Source organism: Sparus aurata, chromosome 15 (assembly GCF_900880675.1).
Source record: "Sparus aurata chromosome 15, fSpaAur1.1, whole genome shotgun sequence".
Taxonomy (NCBI): domain Eukaryota; kingdom Metazoa; phylum Chordata; class Actinopteri; order Spariformes; family Sparidae; genus Sparus; species Sparus aurata.
The window spans coordinates 15,985,790-15,998,959 of record NC_044201.1 but is presented as its reverse complement, the minus strand read 5'-3'; the positions used below and the strand labels follow the sequence as shown (position 1 = coordinate 15,998,959).

The window sequence follows — 13,170 nt, the reverse complement described above, 5'->3', positions numbered from 1 at the left end:
ATGAGATAAAGTACACAAGCTCGGTAGCTTAAAATAGGATCTCTTTATTGAATCCATACAGAATAATTTCAGTGTGTGTATTATGGTTTATGGCTACAGAGCTAAGGCTTATTTTTCCATTTCACACACTTGCAGTTGGGTACCAACCAAAAAAAAATCACATGATGATCCAAACTCAGATCCATAACACCGCTTTCCTTTAAATACTCTGCTCTTGTTACATATTGTATACTGTGTGGCATATTTGACAAATAAGTGTGATCCAAGAGAAACATATTACTAGTTGTTAACTACATAAGTGTGTACTATGTTCTATCACCACGACTGATGTTAGATGAGGATGTCACACGTTCATACTACCTGCTGAGACGAAATGCTGTCAGGAAATATGTTCAGCTGAGCTCTTAGTGCTGAGAGTTGGATATTTACAATTACTGGTACCAAGTCTGTAACTGTGTGTGGACGCAGAAATGTCCAGGGAGGTCAGGCGGGATTATTTTGGCTTGGAATTGCATGTTAGGTCCTAAGGCATACTGAGTTGTGGGGAGAGAGAGTCCAGTCCATACGGCTCACAACGGCCTCACTTGGATGACATTGACGTCCGTGGAATCTCGAGTCTTAGAGGTCACGTCCAGGCGGTGGAGGTCGTCGCTAGTGATGATGAAGACGATGGAGGAGGAGCTGAAGGTCACCTTCTTCTTGGGTCGGTTCCTGCTGCTACATGCCCGGGACATGACGATCGGCCGGATGGGGCGCTGGACCGGGGCGAGCGGGCGCTCTTTGAGGCTGCACTGCAGCCACGTGAGGCGCGAGCAGAGCAGCTGCAGCAGACAGCGCCGGAACTGTGAGAGGGGAAGAGGGTGGTGTTTAACACAGGGAAAAAATAGCACCCTTCCCTCACTTATTTGTTCGTCAAACACGTAAGAAATCAGCGTGGATGCCAGCAATCTAAATAAGTGACAATTTCACTCCCACACATACAATACACACAAACCGTACATATAAGGCTTGATGAAATGTGTGAGATCATACTATGATGTAGTACCACAAACTGAAGCAGCACAAGAGGAGAACAAACCATCACCCCTATTGAGATGGTATTGATTTGCCCTATTTGTCCATATTAAGTTCTGAGTTCAGCTTTGGTCACTGGAGGGGAAAAAATCGATTGAACATACAGGAGGTGGCCAATGAGGGCTCTCCAGCCAAACATGCAACATATTCTAGAGGCAGCCTGGGCTCAGCAATCCTGGTAAAACATTTTAACTGACACAACCCTCACCAGTCACACGGAAGTACACAGTAAACTGATATCTTATTACTTGAAGGGATTAGAATGACCAAAAATGTACATCTATTATTTTCAGACTGTTAGCACTACAAACCTTTCTGCTCATGAACACGTAGATGAGGGGGTTGTAGGCTGTGCTGGACTTGGCAAAGAAGGAGGGGATGATGGCCACGGTTGGAGAGACCATGCTCTTCCTGCCAAAGGCCTCCATCATGGACACAACAGCATAGGGCGTCCAGCACAGCAGGAAGCAGGAGATCATCAGGAAAAACATGACAGCAACCTTCTTCTCGTACCGCAAGATCTTGATGATCTGAACCGTCTGGAGGTCCTGGATGGAGCGCAGCTGAAGGAAAGAGAGAGGAGGATGCTGTCATGAGGGGTACAAAGGCATTCTGTGTGAACACACTGCTGCTGGTTTGACTATTTTTGAAGTGTATGTGCATGTGAACAAATGCGAGAAATGCCTTAATGCCTTCATCTGATGTCAAGATGCTGTTAGTCTGGATTGAATTACATGAGGTTTTAAAGTCCTCCCAAAATAATCAAACAGAGAGAGAAAAAGAAAAAGAGAGCTTGTGGAACGTAGCCAAGTCACAGCCCGCTAGCTGGTTAGCATGCTGACACCAGCATCGCTGGATATCGCTGCAACACAATACATTGAGGTCTTCGACGAAACTTCAAAACTTTTGTCACATTCTGTTGATAAATTTAGCTCACTGTTGAATGTTTAAACCACTTTTTTTGTTTTACATACTGTACATTTAAATCATCAATAAAAGCAGCATTAACAAAATAGAGAGATACCTGGCTTTGACAGTGTTTCTGTTTAAGACCACACGACTGCTTGTAAGTGTTCACTATGCAGTGTTATTTCCATAATCTTGGCTGACAGCTCATGGAAACAACAGTGCAATAGATTTGATGACTGACACTATAGATTATATTAGACCCTTCAGCTAAAGGGATGAGATAATAGAGCATATGGCAATTTTCTAGACTCCCCCAAGACAGTCTACAGCAGCCAATTGAGTCACTGCAGCCTTCTATTTTTATTCATGAATTCGCAAGGTCTGTTTTTGTTTATGCTCGATATTTCAGAAACAATCTATTTCCTTGTCAATGTATGTTGTTCTCCAGGTTTTCATGTGTCTAAAGTGAGTTTCTGTGGCTTTGCCAAAGCGGGCCGACGGTCTTCACAACAAGCCCAAAATACTTCGTCTGGTTCAGAGTATTTCTCTTTGAAGATTTTCATAGCATCTCCCTGAACGCTGTGATGCGTGGTGAGTCCTCCCAGGCCTCTGAGGTGTTCAGGGATCCTTGTGTTGCAGCTTGTATTTCCTAAAAGGTTGTGAATACTTAAGTAAGGGGAAACAGCTGCAGCAGCACATTGTGATGCAGACAGACATCTGGCTCATTTGATTAGAATTATATAGTGTTGTTTCTCGTTTACACACATACTATTGCTCACATACTATTCTGGTCAAACATGTCGGTGGCCATATGCCGGATGGTACAAACCAATGAAGATGACACAAGCACAAACAGATTAGAGAATCTAATGAAACTAATGTTAACCAATTTTCTATCACTCATACTTTCTCCATTGTTTTAATGCTTGGCTCTCATCCTGACAACTTGCTCGCGTTACCAGGCCGTCTTCGACATGAATGACACCTCTAAGGGTCCGGAGAGCCACAAGGAACAATGAGCTTTCCACTGATTCCCGCTGTACAGGACAAACTCGGAATGTACCGCAGCACATTATGAAAATGGTGCCTGTAATGAAAGAGGAGTTAAAGGCAGCACTTGACCAGTCAGGGTTGAAGGGTTTCCTTTCATTAAAATGCAAACCCAGAGGAGTATGCAGTGTCTGAATCTGTACGGACTATCGCCGAAAGTAATGATGTCCAGAATATATTCTGCACACTCATAATACTTTATTTCACCTCTTTGATTGGAAAAGGCTAAATATTCTGGGGAAAATGTGCGTGTCTTTGTTGCTTAAATTTCACAGTAATTATGTAGCAATAGTGGAAAGTAGATTCTTTTGTGGCAGTTGAACTACAGATACTGTAAGAAGTTGAAAAGGAAGTGCTCAAAGAAATTGTATTTTCAGTTAGATTGGAAGCATTGAATGTAGTCGAAGTGTCAATTTAAGAGTAAGCTCACATGACGGTGCTAAAAGTAGTTGAATTGTCAGTTGCAGTGTAGGCTAAACGGAGTCTAAGCGTCAGTTTAAGTGGGGTTAATAGTGTTTAAGAAGGACTTGATATGTCAGTGGCAGAATAGGACACAGGTTGTGTGTGCTGGATGAATAACTTCATGTGCCACTTCATTGTGTGACATATTGTAAGTAATTCAACATGAGTTATAGGTAGTCGCCTGGCGGATGTGGAGCTTCTGCCAAAAAATAATATTTTTATTGCAATATTGTGGATTAGGGCATGATTCACACTGGTGTCCCATATTCTGTTTTTAATGGACCTTTCATGCTTTTGAGTGTCTCCCTTTATCTTTACCTGCTTCCTTTTAATTAAAGTTGTGTTGCTGTTTTTATTCCTGTTATGCCTCTAAACCTCTAATGTTTTATCTTACCATGTGTTATTCCTTTTTAAAAGTAAAGCACTTTGAGCTGCAAGTTTTGTACATAAGGGGCAATAAAAATAAAATAAATCATATTTATATATTAAAATACTATTAAACTTTATTAATTATGATGTTATACAGGACATTTATGACAGGACGTTGGAGAACAAAAATCAGCTCAAGTGATAGTTGTAAATAATCTAAATATTAATATATAACACTTTTTCTGTTGCATATTTCATGAGAAGCAACTCAAACGGGGTGTAGATCAGTCATAACTTTCATTTTTTGAGTTGGGGAGGGGCCCACTTGTCAATCATCTTTAATGTTTCCTTCCCTGATCCCAGCAACCCTCCACTTACAACGCTGTGTAACTTATTCTGTTTATTCATCGCACTCAGTCATAATTTATCAACTCTACAAACAACTGAACAGAAAAAAAAAACTGCACAACTTACCATTTGTACTGTATAGAGGATGTTCCCGTAGCAGTAGATCATGATGCCCACAGGCACAAAGAAACAGGCCAGCAGGAAGAGGAGGATGAAGGAGGCATCATTGGGGTCCTTAGACGTCCAGTCGAGGGAGCAGCCCAGCTGGTGGATCTCCAGCGTGTAGCGGTTCCAGCCCAGCAGCGGAGCCCCCGTCCAGGCCAGGGAGTACATCCAGATGTGGCCGATTGCCCGCCACGCCCAGGGGAAGTCCACCACCTGCGCGTGGACCACCCGGATGTAGCGCTCATAGGCCAGGGCAGACAAAGTCATGATGGAAACGATGCCTGGCAGTGGAGAGAGACAGAGAGCCACGCTGAGTAATGCAGAGCACTCACTGCAGGATCTGGGTCAGCGGCTACTCAGCGTCTCTTTAGATTGAACAGGTTTCTTCATAATGTCAACAGAATTATGTACATCTTGCAGCTGAAAATCGCATTCAAGGATTTTGTTGTGAAAAGTGTCTTTACTCCGTCCCCACACACATGCTGCTGTGAACAGTTGTCCGCATCGTACAGCCGGCTCTTTCCGCACAAAGTGGTTTAGTGCTGCGTGGTGTGTGCATCCTGTATTAAAACGTTTGCAGCTCTTATGTTGCATCATTTCGTTCCCACTTTTACTGTTTGCAGCGTGTTAGTCAAAGCCTGAGTCATGATACGGTGTAAAAAAAATCCATTCTTCATCTTTCAAGTCAATGCACATGACATGCATCTATCCAATTACACACTCCAATACCCGCTTCATTGCTGTCTGCAATCCACTTATTTTTCAATTAAAGGAGCACTACGTGATTTAGGGGAGAAATTTTAATCAGGAGAGAAAGATATTCAGTGACAGAATGTTATGGATAAACAAACTTAATAATCTCTTTTGTTTTCATGACTGAGCAAACATTTATATTTGGCGGACCCTGACACTTTTCTAGCTTCAAACAGTGTTCTGGGGACCTTATTTTTCTTCTGAGAACAGCTTGTTTATTCCCTTATGGAAAAAAATATATATATTCTGAGTTTTTTTTTTTTCCTTATTCATTTTGGAAATACTCAAATTCTGAGTTTGAATTTCTTCGCCAAAACTACATAAAGCCCCTTTAATGGTATCAACACAGGACACGCCAAATGAATAACAGACACACGACACGATGAATTGTTTCAGGTTGTGCTCTCAGCCTGAGCCACACGTCTGCCCAGATAGTGTTTCAGCTGGACTGACAAGCATTGACAGAACTGCCAGGGCTTATTGCTGCAGCCTGTGTGGCCCCCCTGTGTGTGTCTGTGTGTCGGGCCCACTGACACGAACCTCCTCTGAGTAATACCTCTGATAAGGATGACGGCATGTTCGCGTCTGGAGAACTAGAGGACACAGATAGAGCTACGCCATTTATTTCTGCGCACTTCCATATCACAGCCTGTGTCAGCGGGGAGTTGTATCTATTTGACTCACTTTCTCAGGCTCTCCAGATGTGTGATCCTGCCATGGTGAGGTGGGTGACCTTGGGGTTTCACGAGTGAAAATGCCACCCAGTAGATGTGAACAGCCGCTGTACCGATCTATGACTAGGGGGAGGGGCAGGTGAGCTCTCAGGATGTGAATTGAGATCTCCATTATGTGCCAGGTTTGTTCTAGCCTGTGAGAGCGTGGGCCAAAGCAGCAGGAAACCTCTCTGCTCAGTGTCACTTCGGTGATGAAAGAAGGCTTTAATCTTGAGTGAATCTGAACGCAAACACCAACTCTGCACAGTCTCAATCTAAAATCCTCATCTGCAAACACATGAACAAAGTCAGTGGTGCCACACGACAGAGGCAGACAATCGCGCCCTTTAGATCATGTGCAGAGAAGCCAATGTCAACAAAAGGATAATAAGACCACAGAAGGAGAGGGCGAGCGTCCAGCGCGTGTCTTGTGTTTAGACTGCTGATAAAGCAGCAAAAAAAGACTCTAGGCTTTCGTTCTAATGAGCTCATTATCACACATTCATCCTCCCCAGCTGTAAATCCTACAGGAGTGGGACCTGGAGAGTGACCCTGGTGAGTGTTCATTCACACATCAATGCCAGATAGACTTTTGCATGCAATAAATGGACGATCATGTTACAGTAAGAAATGAAGGCTGTGGGTGTGATGGAGGAGACAAAAGGATTCCTCTGCATGCAGCAGGGTCACTTTACATAAAAAAACCACATACCATCTGATAGAGAGGAGAAGTATATAATCAGAAGGGATTCAAGGTCGTTTGCAGCTCATTGTTTGGGAGACTAAAGGGTCAGCTAACTGTTTTCTTTCACAAATAAAGTGAGGAAATCTGCACAGAGGCTCATAGAACAAATGCTCAAATAAGGCTCAGCTTTAATCTGCATTTACATACATTTTATAGACATCATTTTCATGTGGAAAATCCATGTTTTTGATGCTTTAGAATACATTTTATACAGGGAATGAGCTCATATATGCTTTTAACATATTGGCATTACATTTCGGCTGTTTGCTCATATTCAGATATAATATATTTGCCTTCAGTGAGGAACATGCAACGTCTTGAACTATTTTATCAAAAAAGTTTGCGTAGATATTCATAAATGTAAAACATATCGTTAATTTCTCTCACCGAATAAGCTGTTGCTGAAGCCGTCCCAGACGCATGTCGCCTTGCTCCAAGTCCATCCGCCTTTTACGCACGCAGCAAACGTAAAGTTTATCCCGACCAAAGACACCAGCAAATCACTCAAACTTATGTTGACCAGCAGCAGATTGGTGGGCGTCCGGAGTCTCTTGAATTTACAGTAGAGTATGAGGACCACCACGTTGTTACAGAAGCCGAGCACTCCGATGGTGCCGATGGTGAAGGCGAGAAGTTTGTAGGTTCCAACTGCAAAAATATAATGTTCAGCACTTCTCTCAGCTCTGGTTTCGTTGGCGGGATTCATCGCGTGGATGAAAACTTGGTTCGCAGCATCGTGGAGTGATGAGGGCGCGCGTCCTTCGCGCGAGAGAGGCTGCGTGAGCTCCAGGGGCGCTCCTCCACGCGCTCCCAGCGGCGCGCCGCTCATTCAAAACCAGCCCGAGACAGACGGCTGTTAGAAACTGGGTCAATGTTACACTGTCAAACCTGTCCGCTTACAAACGTCATATTTCCGCTACAACTTTCAAAGTAAAATAGTTTTTGACACACATGTTTGGCTTGGAGACGAACACAGAAGCGATATGTTTTTGTTATTATTATAGACATATATGGAGCATTTTAAATCACATTTTTAGAAATGTCATCTGAAAAACGAAATGCTTGCAGGTGATGGGGTATGATGTCACTTTTATTCCATGCTGTATGCGCCTGAACATTTCATGCTTTTAGTTTCCGGGTAGTTTCCCATCTTATTGGGACTAGCTTTGGCAAAATTGATGAAGCCTTCAGTTCAACTGTTGTAATAAGGTATCTACTTTAAACCTCTACAGGAAGACTTCTTATGTATCATACCGGTTTTATACATTTTTGTTTTAAATATTTAAATCATGTAAGACCGCAGTTCACATTCATTTGAGGTTTATCGATAACGCGTTACAATAAGGTACACGAGAATGTGTGGAAAAAGTGAGGAATGAATCAGGAACGACTTGATAGTTAATGAATCACTAATGAGTAATTGATGATTTAAAGACTAAATAGTAGTTTATGGTGACTTACTTGAGAGCACGCTGGGAGATAATCTATTAATGATTCACAAGATGATAATTATTTCATAAACATCTTAATCGACATTCTGACCACTTTCTTCGTGAGCTGTTCCTGATTAACTATGAACCAGCTGCTGCACAAGGTGGTTATGCCTCATCATCACAGTTTTTCAGTAATTACTCATTAATGAATCATTAACTATCAAGTCATTCCTAATCAATTCCTTACTTGTTTCTAAGTAATTTCTCATATTTTTGTGTACCTTACTGTAAATTGTCACCGGTTTAATCATAAGCATTGGAAGGCTGAATAAGATGTATATGTAGGAACAAACAACAACAAGGACACTCTTTCAAAACTGTTCCCTGCTGAAAAGACTCAACCTCTTTCTTTCCTTTCTTTCTTTCTTTCTTTCGTTCTTTCTTTCTTTTTTTCTTTTTTTGTCCTTTCACACCCCAGCTACTCACTGGAACCGACAGTTTAATCTAACAATGCTCCTGCACATATTTAACAGTACACATAAGATTGATATCTCTTTTTATGATAGTGGTAATCCCCTTTTAAGTAAGGGAGCTGGAAAAAAATAATAATAAATGAGTTACTGCACCGAAAGTCAACTGTGCGTTTGAAGTGTCCAAAGTGTCATGACTGTGTACATGTTTTGCTTTGAGAACGCCTGGAAGTGGTGGAGTCACTCACAAGGCAGATTTTTATTGTGTGTCAGTGCCTTTCTGTGACATTTTGCGGTGCTCTTTGTCCCTAGTTTTGTGTCCACACAGAAAATGTCACTGTATTGAATCCTTGGATTCCTGCAGAGATGTTTGTTTGCGTCTGACCTCATTTCTCAGTGCCCACAGGTTGATTCAAAATAGCAGATCTCTCTTGAATGACACAACAGATGAGAGCACGCTCCGGGGATGTGCGTGACACTCGAAGAATGTTTTAATTTTACGCTGCGGCTCCTCCACTGACACACTTGTGATGTTCATTCGCAGTTTGAAGGTATTTCACTTGAGACATAGATGAAGCGCTATACTCAAAGCCACCAGGATTGATGGTGTAGTTGGGTTTATTTGGTTGGTTTAGGCATACACAAAATTATGATAAATCAAGATCTTTCTCTTCCGATTAAAAACATCTTCACCAAAACTCCATTCAGTCATCATCTACTCACTCCCATGTCAACTGAAAATCAGGTGAAGTGTCATAGTCCACAAAACATTTCTGGAGCTTCACATCAAAACAGAGTTGCAGCATTCTCCAGTCTTACTGAAGACTCTGCCTGGGACTTGTTTTAAAAAGTAAAAAAAAACAAAAACGTTCATAAACCAAGTTTTCGAAGATCCCATATTGATTTGAAACTTTGCACCCTTTTTAAAACCAAATCTTTACTGTAGCTAAAAGGTCAGCGCACACTGTGTCGAACGTGGGTGTACGAGTTCAGCAGTGCGTTAAGGCTGTCAATAACCTCTTTTCAAATCAGTTTAGGATCCCAAGGCTTTTCTGAGACTTGGATTGTACCTGCGAAATTTTATGGAGCCATTTTATAATTTTGTGCTTTGCTCTGCTGTGAAGCTCCAGAAATGTTTTGTGAACTACGAAACTTCACCTGACTTTTCATTGGCATAAGAGTAGATAACGACTGACTTTACATTTTTGGGTGAACTCATCCTTTAAAATTGACGTCTCAGTGCACAATTCAGTTGCATCACAAGTGATCCATAGATGAACTGTTCAGGCCGTCAACACTTTAAAATGAATAACCAAACCCGCTTAATAAAAAAGTCAACCTCTTGCATTATGTCAACAGGAAGACGACTATGTTTCGTAAATGTCAGAAATCGAACAAGCTTCATTGTCAAGAAATAAGCCCAATGTGGGCCAAGGTTGTTGTGTGGAGGCGTCGCTCTTTTATTTGTTGTATAAATCAATTCCGTAGTCTTTGTTGCGGACATCATTTCTTTAACTACTGAAAGACAGACGCCTCTCTTTGAGTTTCCCTGTTGTGCTTTTTATCTCTGGTCAGAGTTTGTGGAACTAGGTCAAGCTCCCTATCAAAGCATTCCTCAAAGTCCTTCTATCTGTCTCCCTCTCCTCCTATTAGTTTGTCTCCCCCTCAATTTAATAAGAGTCGATGAGTGTATTGAGTCCAGTCTTATTAGAGGTAATCTCCGAGCGTACAGTAAGAGCCTCCACTCTTTAGCAAAACACATCTGCTTGCATACACAACCGCTGCTTCGCTCCCCTGACAGGCAATTACCGCACCATTATACTCACTGTACTGTGAATTGGTTCTATAATGAATTTTTAACTGGCTTTTAACCGCGCTTCAGACATCTCACAGCTCCGCACAAGCTCTCCCGCACATCTTAACAAAATTCAGTATCATTATTCTTTTGTTGTTAGTCTGCAGTCATGCCACTGAGCGATCTGCTGTGGAGCTTCAAAGAAGAGGCGATAATCACAGCCCGTCAGCTCATTCAATCATTACAACCACTCTTATGCGTGGCCACAGAGCTGCAGGCAGAAGCAAAGGGGTTCATTTGTTGACTTTTTCCCATCCTGGCGTCCTGCTGGAAAGGAAAATTGAGTTGTAAACATGTGTTCTTCATTGGAAATTAATCTCAACTGGAAAACGCAAAATTCTGCACCATAAAAAAAGCCAGAACAAGGGAGTGAGTCATTTCTGAGCTGTCAGAGATCATTGCACAGTCGGGAATTAAAGAAACAGTTCAACATTTTGAAAAGATATGCTTCTCTATTTCCTTCCAATAGCAGAAAGTGAAAACTGACGCCTCTGTCGTGTTTGTATGCTAAATATGAAACAACAGCCAGCAGGTGGTTAGGCTAGCTTAGCAATCAAGACTAAAAACATGAAAAGGGTGACAGGACTGTGACTGACGGAAACAGCCGAAGGTGTTTGTATGAAGACTTGCTAAAGTCTTTGATGCCACAAAATTGCCTGAAATTTTGAGGAACTGAGAATTTATAAATCTTTTGAAAAAGAAAACTTTTATAATCATCTAGTTTTAGGTTTGGGATGAAACATTTAAAAATATCTTTTTGGTCATTTCATAGTTACCAACTATGTCTCTGTCTTTACTCCTTAGATAACCCAAATAATTAATAATCAGGGCAGGACTTGCTGGCAGTGACGACGCTCATTAGCTCTTCCAACAGCACTTGAGGAACTGATTCAGACTCTTCAGACTCCACAGAGCACTCATTTGAAGTCTCACCGTAGAGCCTCTTAACTTACATTTAGACCATACTCTTTGCTAGAGCAGCTACACTTGCCCTTTTAAAAAAAAGAATAAATAATGCATCTCTCAAAAACCATCCTCTCTCAAATTGTTCCATTATAATCCCTGCTCTTACTGAGGGATTAACAGAGAGGAGAATTTGGAAGTTGAGGACAGGAGCTCTAATGCACCGCTGTAGACAGTCTGTGCACGAGTTAAAGGAAAGAGTTCTTTTAGCTTCTCACATCTGTTTTCAACCTTTCATAGCAGCTAAAATGCTTGTGCATTTTCAGCCTGTTGGTGTGTGTTTTGTATCATGAAGCTAAGTAGCTACTGCTAGAGAACATTTCCCCCAAAGAAGTGTGAATGTCACTGCCGTCATCTCACTTGGCGTTCAGTGATTTAACTATCATCATTCCTCATCGCTGTCACTGCAGAGTGTCTTTGAGCATTTGCCAAAGGAGCTTTTCTGTCTGTCTGAGGAATCAAAATGTACGAATGCCTGAGTCCTGCGGTGTCTTTGTCTTTGACAGACATTTGATGGATACATTCATGGCCATTGCAGGAAGTACGATAAAGTAGAGAGGTAAACAAAATCTGCAACATCTTATGTGGTTATTGGATCAACTAGAAAACAAAGTCATATTTTTAAATCTGCTATAATAGAGATAAATATTGGCACATGCAAATAATGTGCATGTGTATGTTTGGCCTGAGTTGAAACAATGTCAGGAGATTCCCCCTGAACCAGTTTAATCACTTTGTTTTAATGTTGCACGAGACCTGAGTCAAATTCCATGCAGCTGCAAGGGCAGCCAGAATTACAAAGTAATCAGCGTGAGTCACAGATTGGTGGCCCAATTCTGCCCCACAAAATACAACTTAATTATGGCAGGCAGCGATGTCAGCTGAATTCAAGAAATAATCTTTTAAAGGGATTCAGAGCAGCAGACTCCAGATTAACAGGCTAACCTTTGTGTTGCATCTTCATTGAGTCATGAATAATTCATTCCAGTTGGACATATCTTGCTCTGGCAGTAATTGGATAAGATAGAAATGGTGTGTACGTCTGAATGAGCATGTCTTCAAAGCTGTGTGTCGTAAACGTAAACTACAACATGTGTTAACATGCCATAGTGAGAGACACATAAAAAGGTTATGATTGACTCTGAGGGCTACAATTCTCAGATACGCAGAGGAGCAGTGGAGGTATTCTTGGACGCCTCAGATCTATTTTCCATCCCCGGAGGTTTCTCTCCTCCAGTGGAGGCACTGATCCAAAAGGGTTTTGTTGTCAGGCTGGTGTCGAGTCTGGCCAGTGTGATCAAGTGTTGCCAGAGGGATGCGGAGGTAATTCTAAAAGCTGCAGTGATGTGTATTGTGAGATGGGTTGCTTATAGTAATTAACCCACAGAGAAGTATTACCCAAACATGAAGTTTACACTTTTTATCTTCCTTCAGCCAATTGTTTGGGTTTTCTGGCACCCAAACTCAACACTAATAACCCTCCCTGGTGCCGAAAAATAGTAAAAAAGTGCCCTCTTGGATGCCTCTGGAAAAAATCTACCTGGCCAGTAATACACGCCTGACAAAAACCTGGCAACATAGCAGAGGATTAAGCAGCTCAACAGCCCCATTTGGAGTTAGCGAAGACCAAAACAGAGCTAAAAAGAGAGTAATTCATGTACTTATATTCATCTTTTGACCAAATGCACGACTCCAAATGAATATTACTGTTGCAGTGTCTGTGATTTTGTTTGCTGACAAATTAGCAATGGCAACTTGATAAGTGTGAAGTTATGTGAAGTGCAAGACGCTATCTTCTATTAGTGGAGTCCATGTCCAAGCTCACGTTAGCTACTGTTGCTCTCTGTTAGCAGAGCGTAAA

The 13,170-nt window shown here is 41.8% G+C and overlaps 1 protein-coding gene across 1 annotated transcript; it reads right to left on the bottom strand.

The window, feature by feature from the left end:
* Positions 1-23: 23 nt before the first annotated feature.
* On the bottom strand, positions 24-7,450 carry opn3 (opsin 3). The gene is made up of 4 exons (XM_030442396.1): positions 6,976-7,450; positions 4,339-4,658; positions 1,386-1,637; positions 24-842 (listed from the first exon to the last, which is right to left on the bottom strand). Exons 1-4 carry the CDS (start codon positions 7,415-7,417, stop codon positions 570-572), a joined length of 1,287 nt encoding a protein of 428 aa, XP_030298256.1. The 5' UTR covers positions 7,418-7,450; the 3' UTR covers positions 24-569.
* Between the last annotated feature and the right edge of the window lie 5,720 nt (positions 7,451-13,170).

Coding starts and splice junctions, on each gene's coding strand:
- opn3 (XM_030442396.1), bottom strand. CDS start 7,417: ATGAGCGGCGCGCCGCTGGGAGCGCGTGGAGGAGCGCCCCTGGAGCTC. Junction 4,659..6,975: donor CTTCAGCAACAGCTTATTCG/GTGAGAGAAATT, acceptor CTCCACTGCCAG/GCATCGTTTCCATCATGACT. Junction 843..1,385: donor ACGTGTTCATGAGCAGAAAG/GTTTGTAGTGCT, acceptor CCCCTCTCACAG/TTCCGGCGCTGTCTGCTGCA.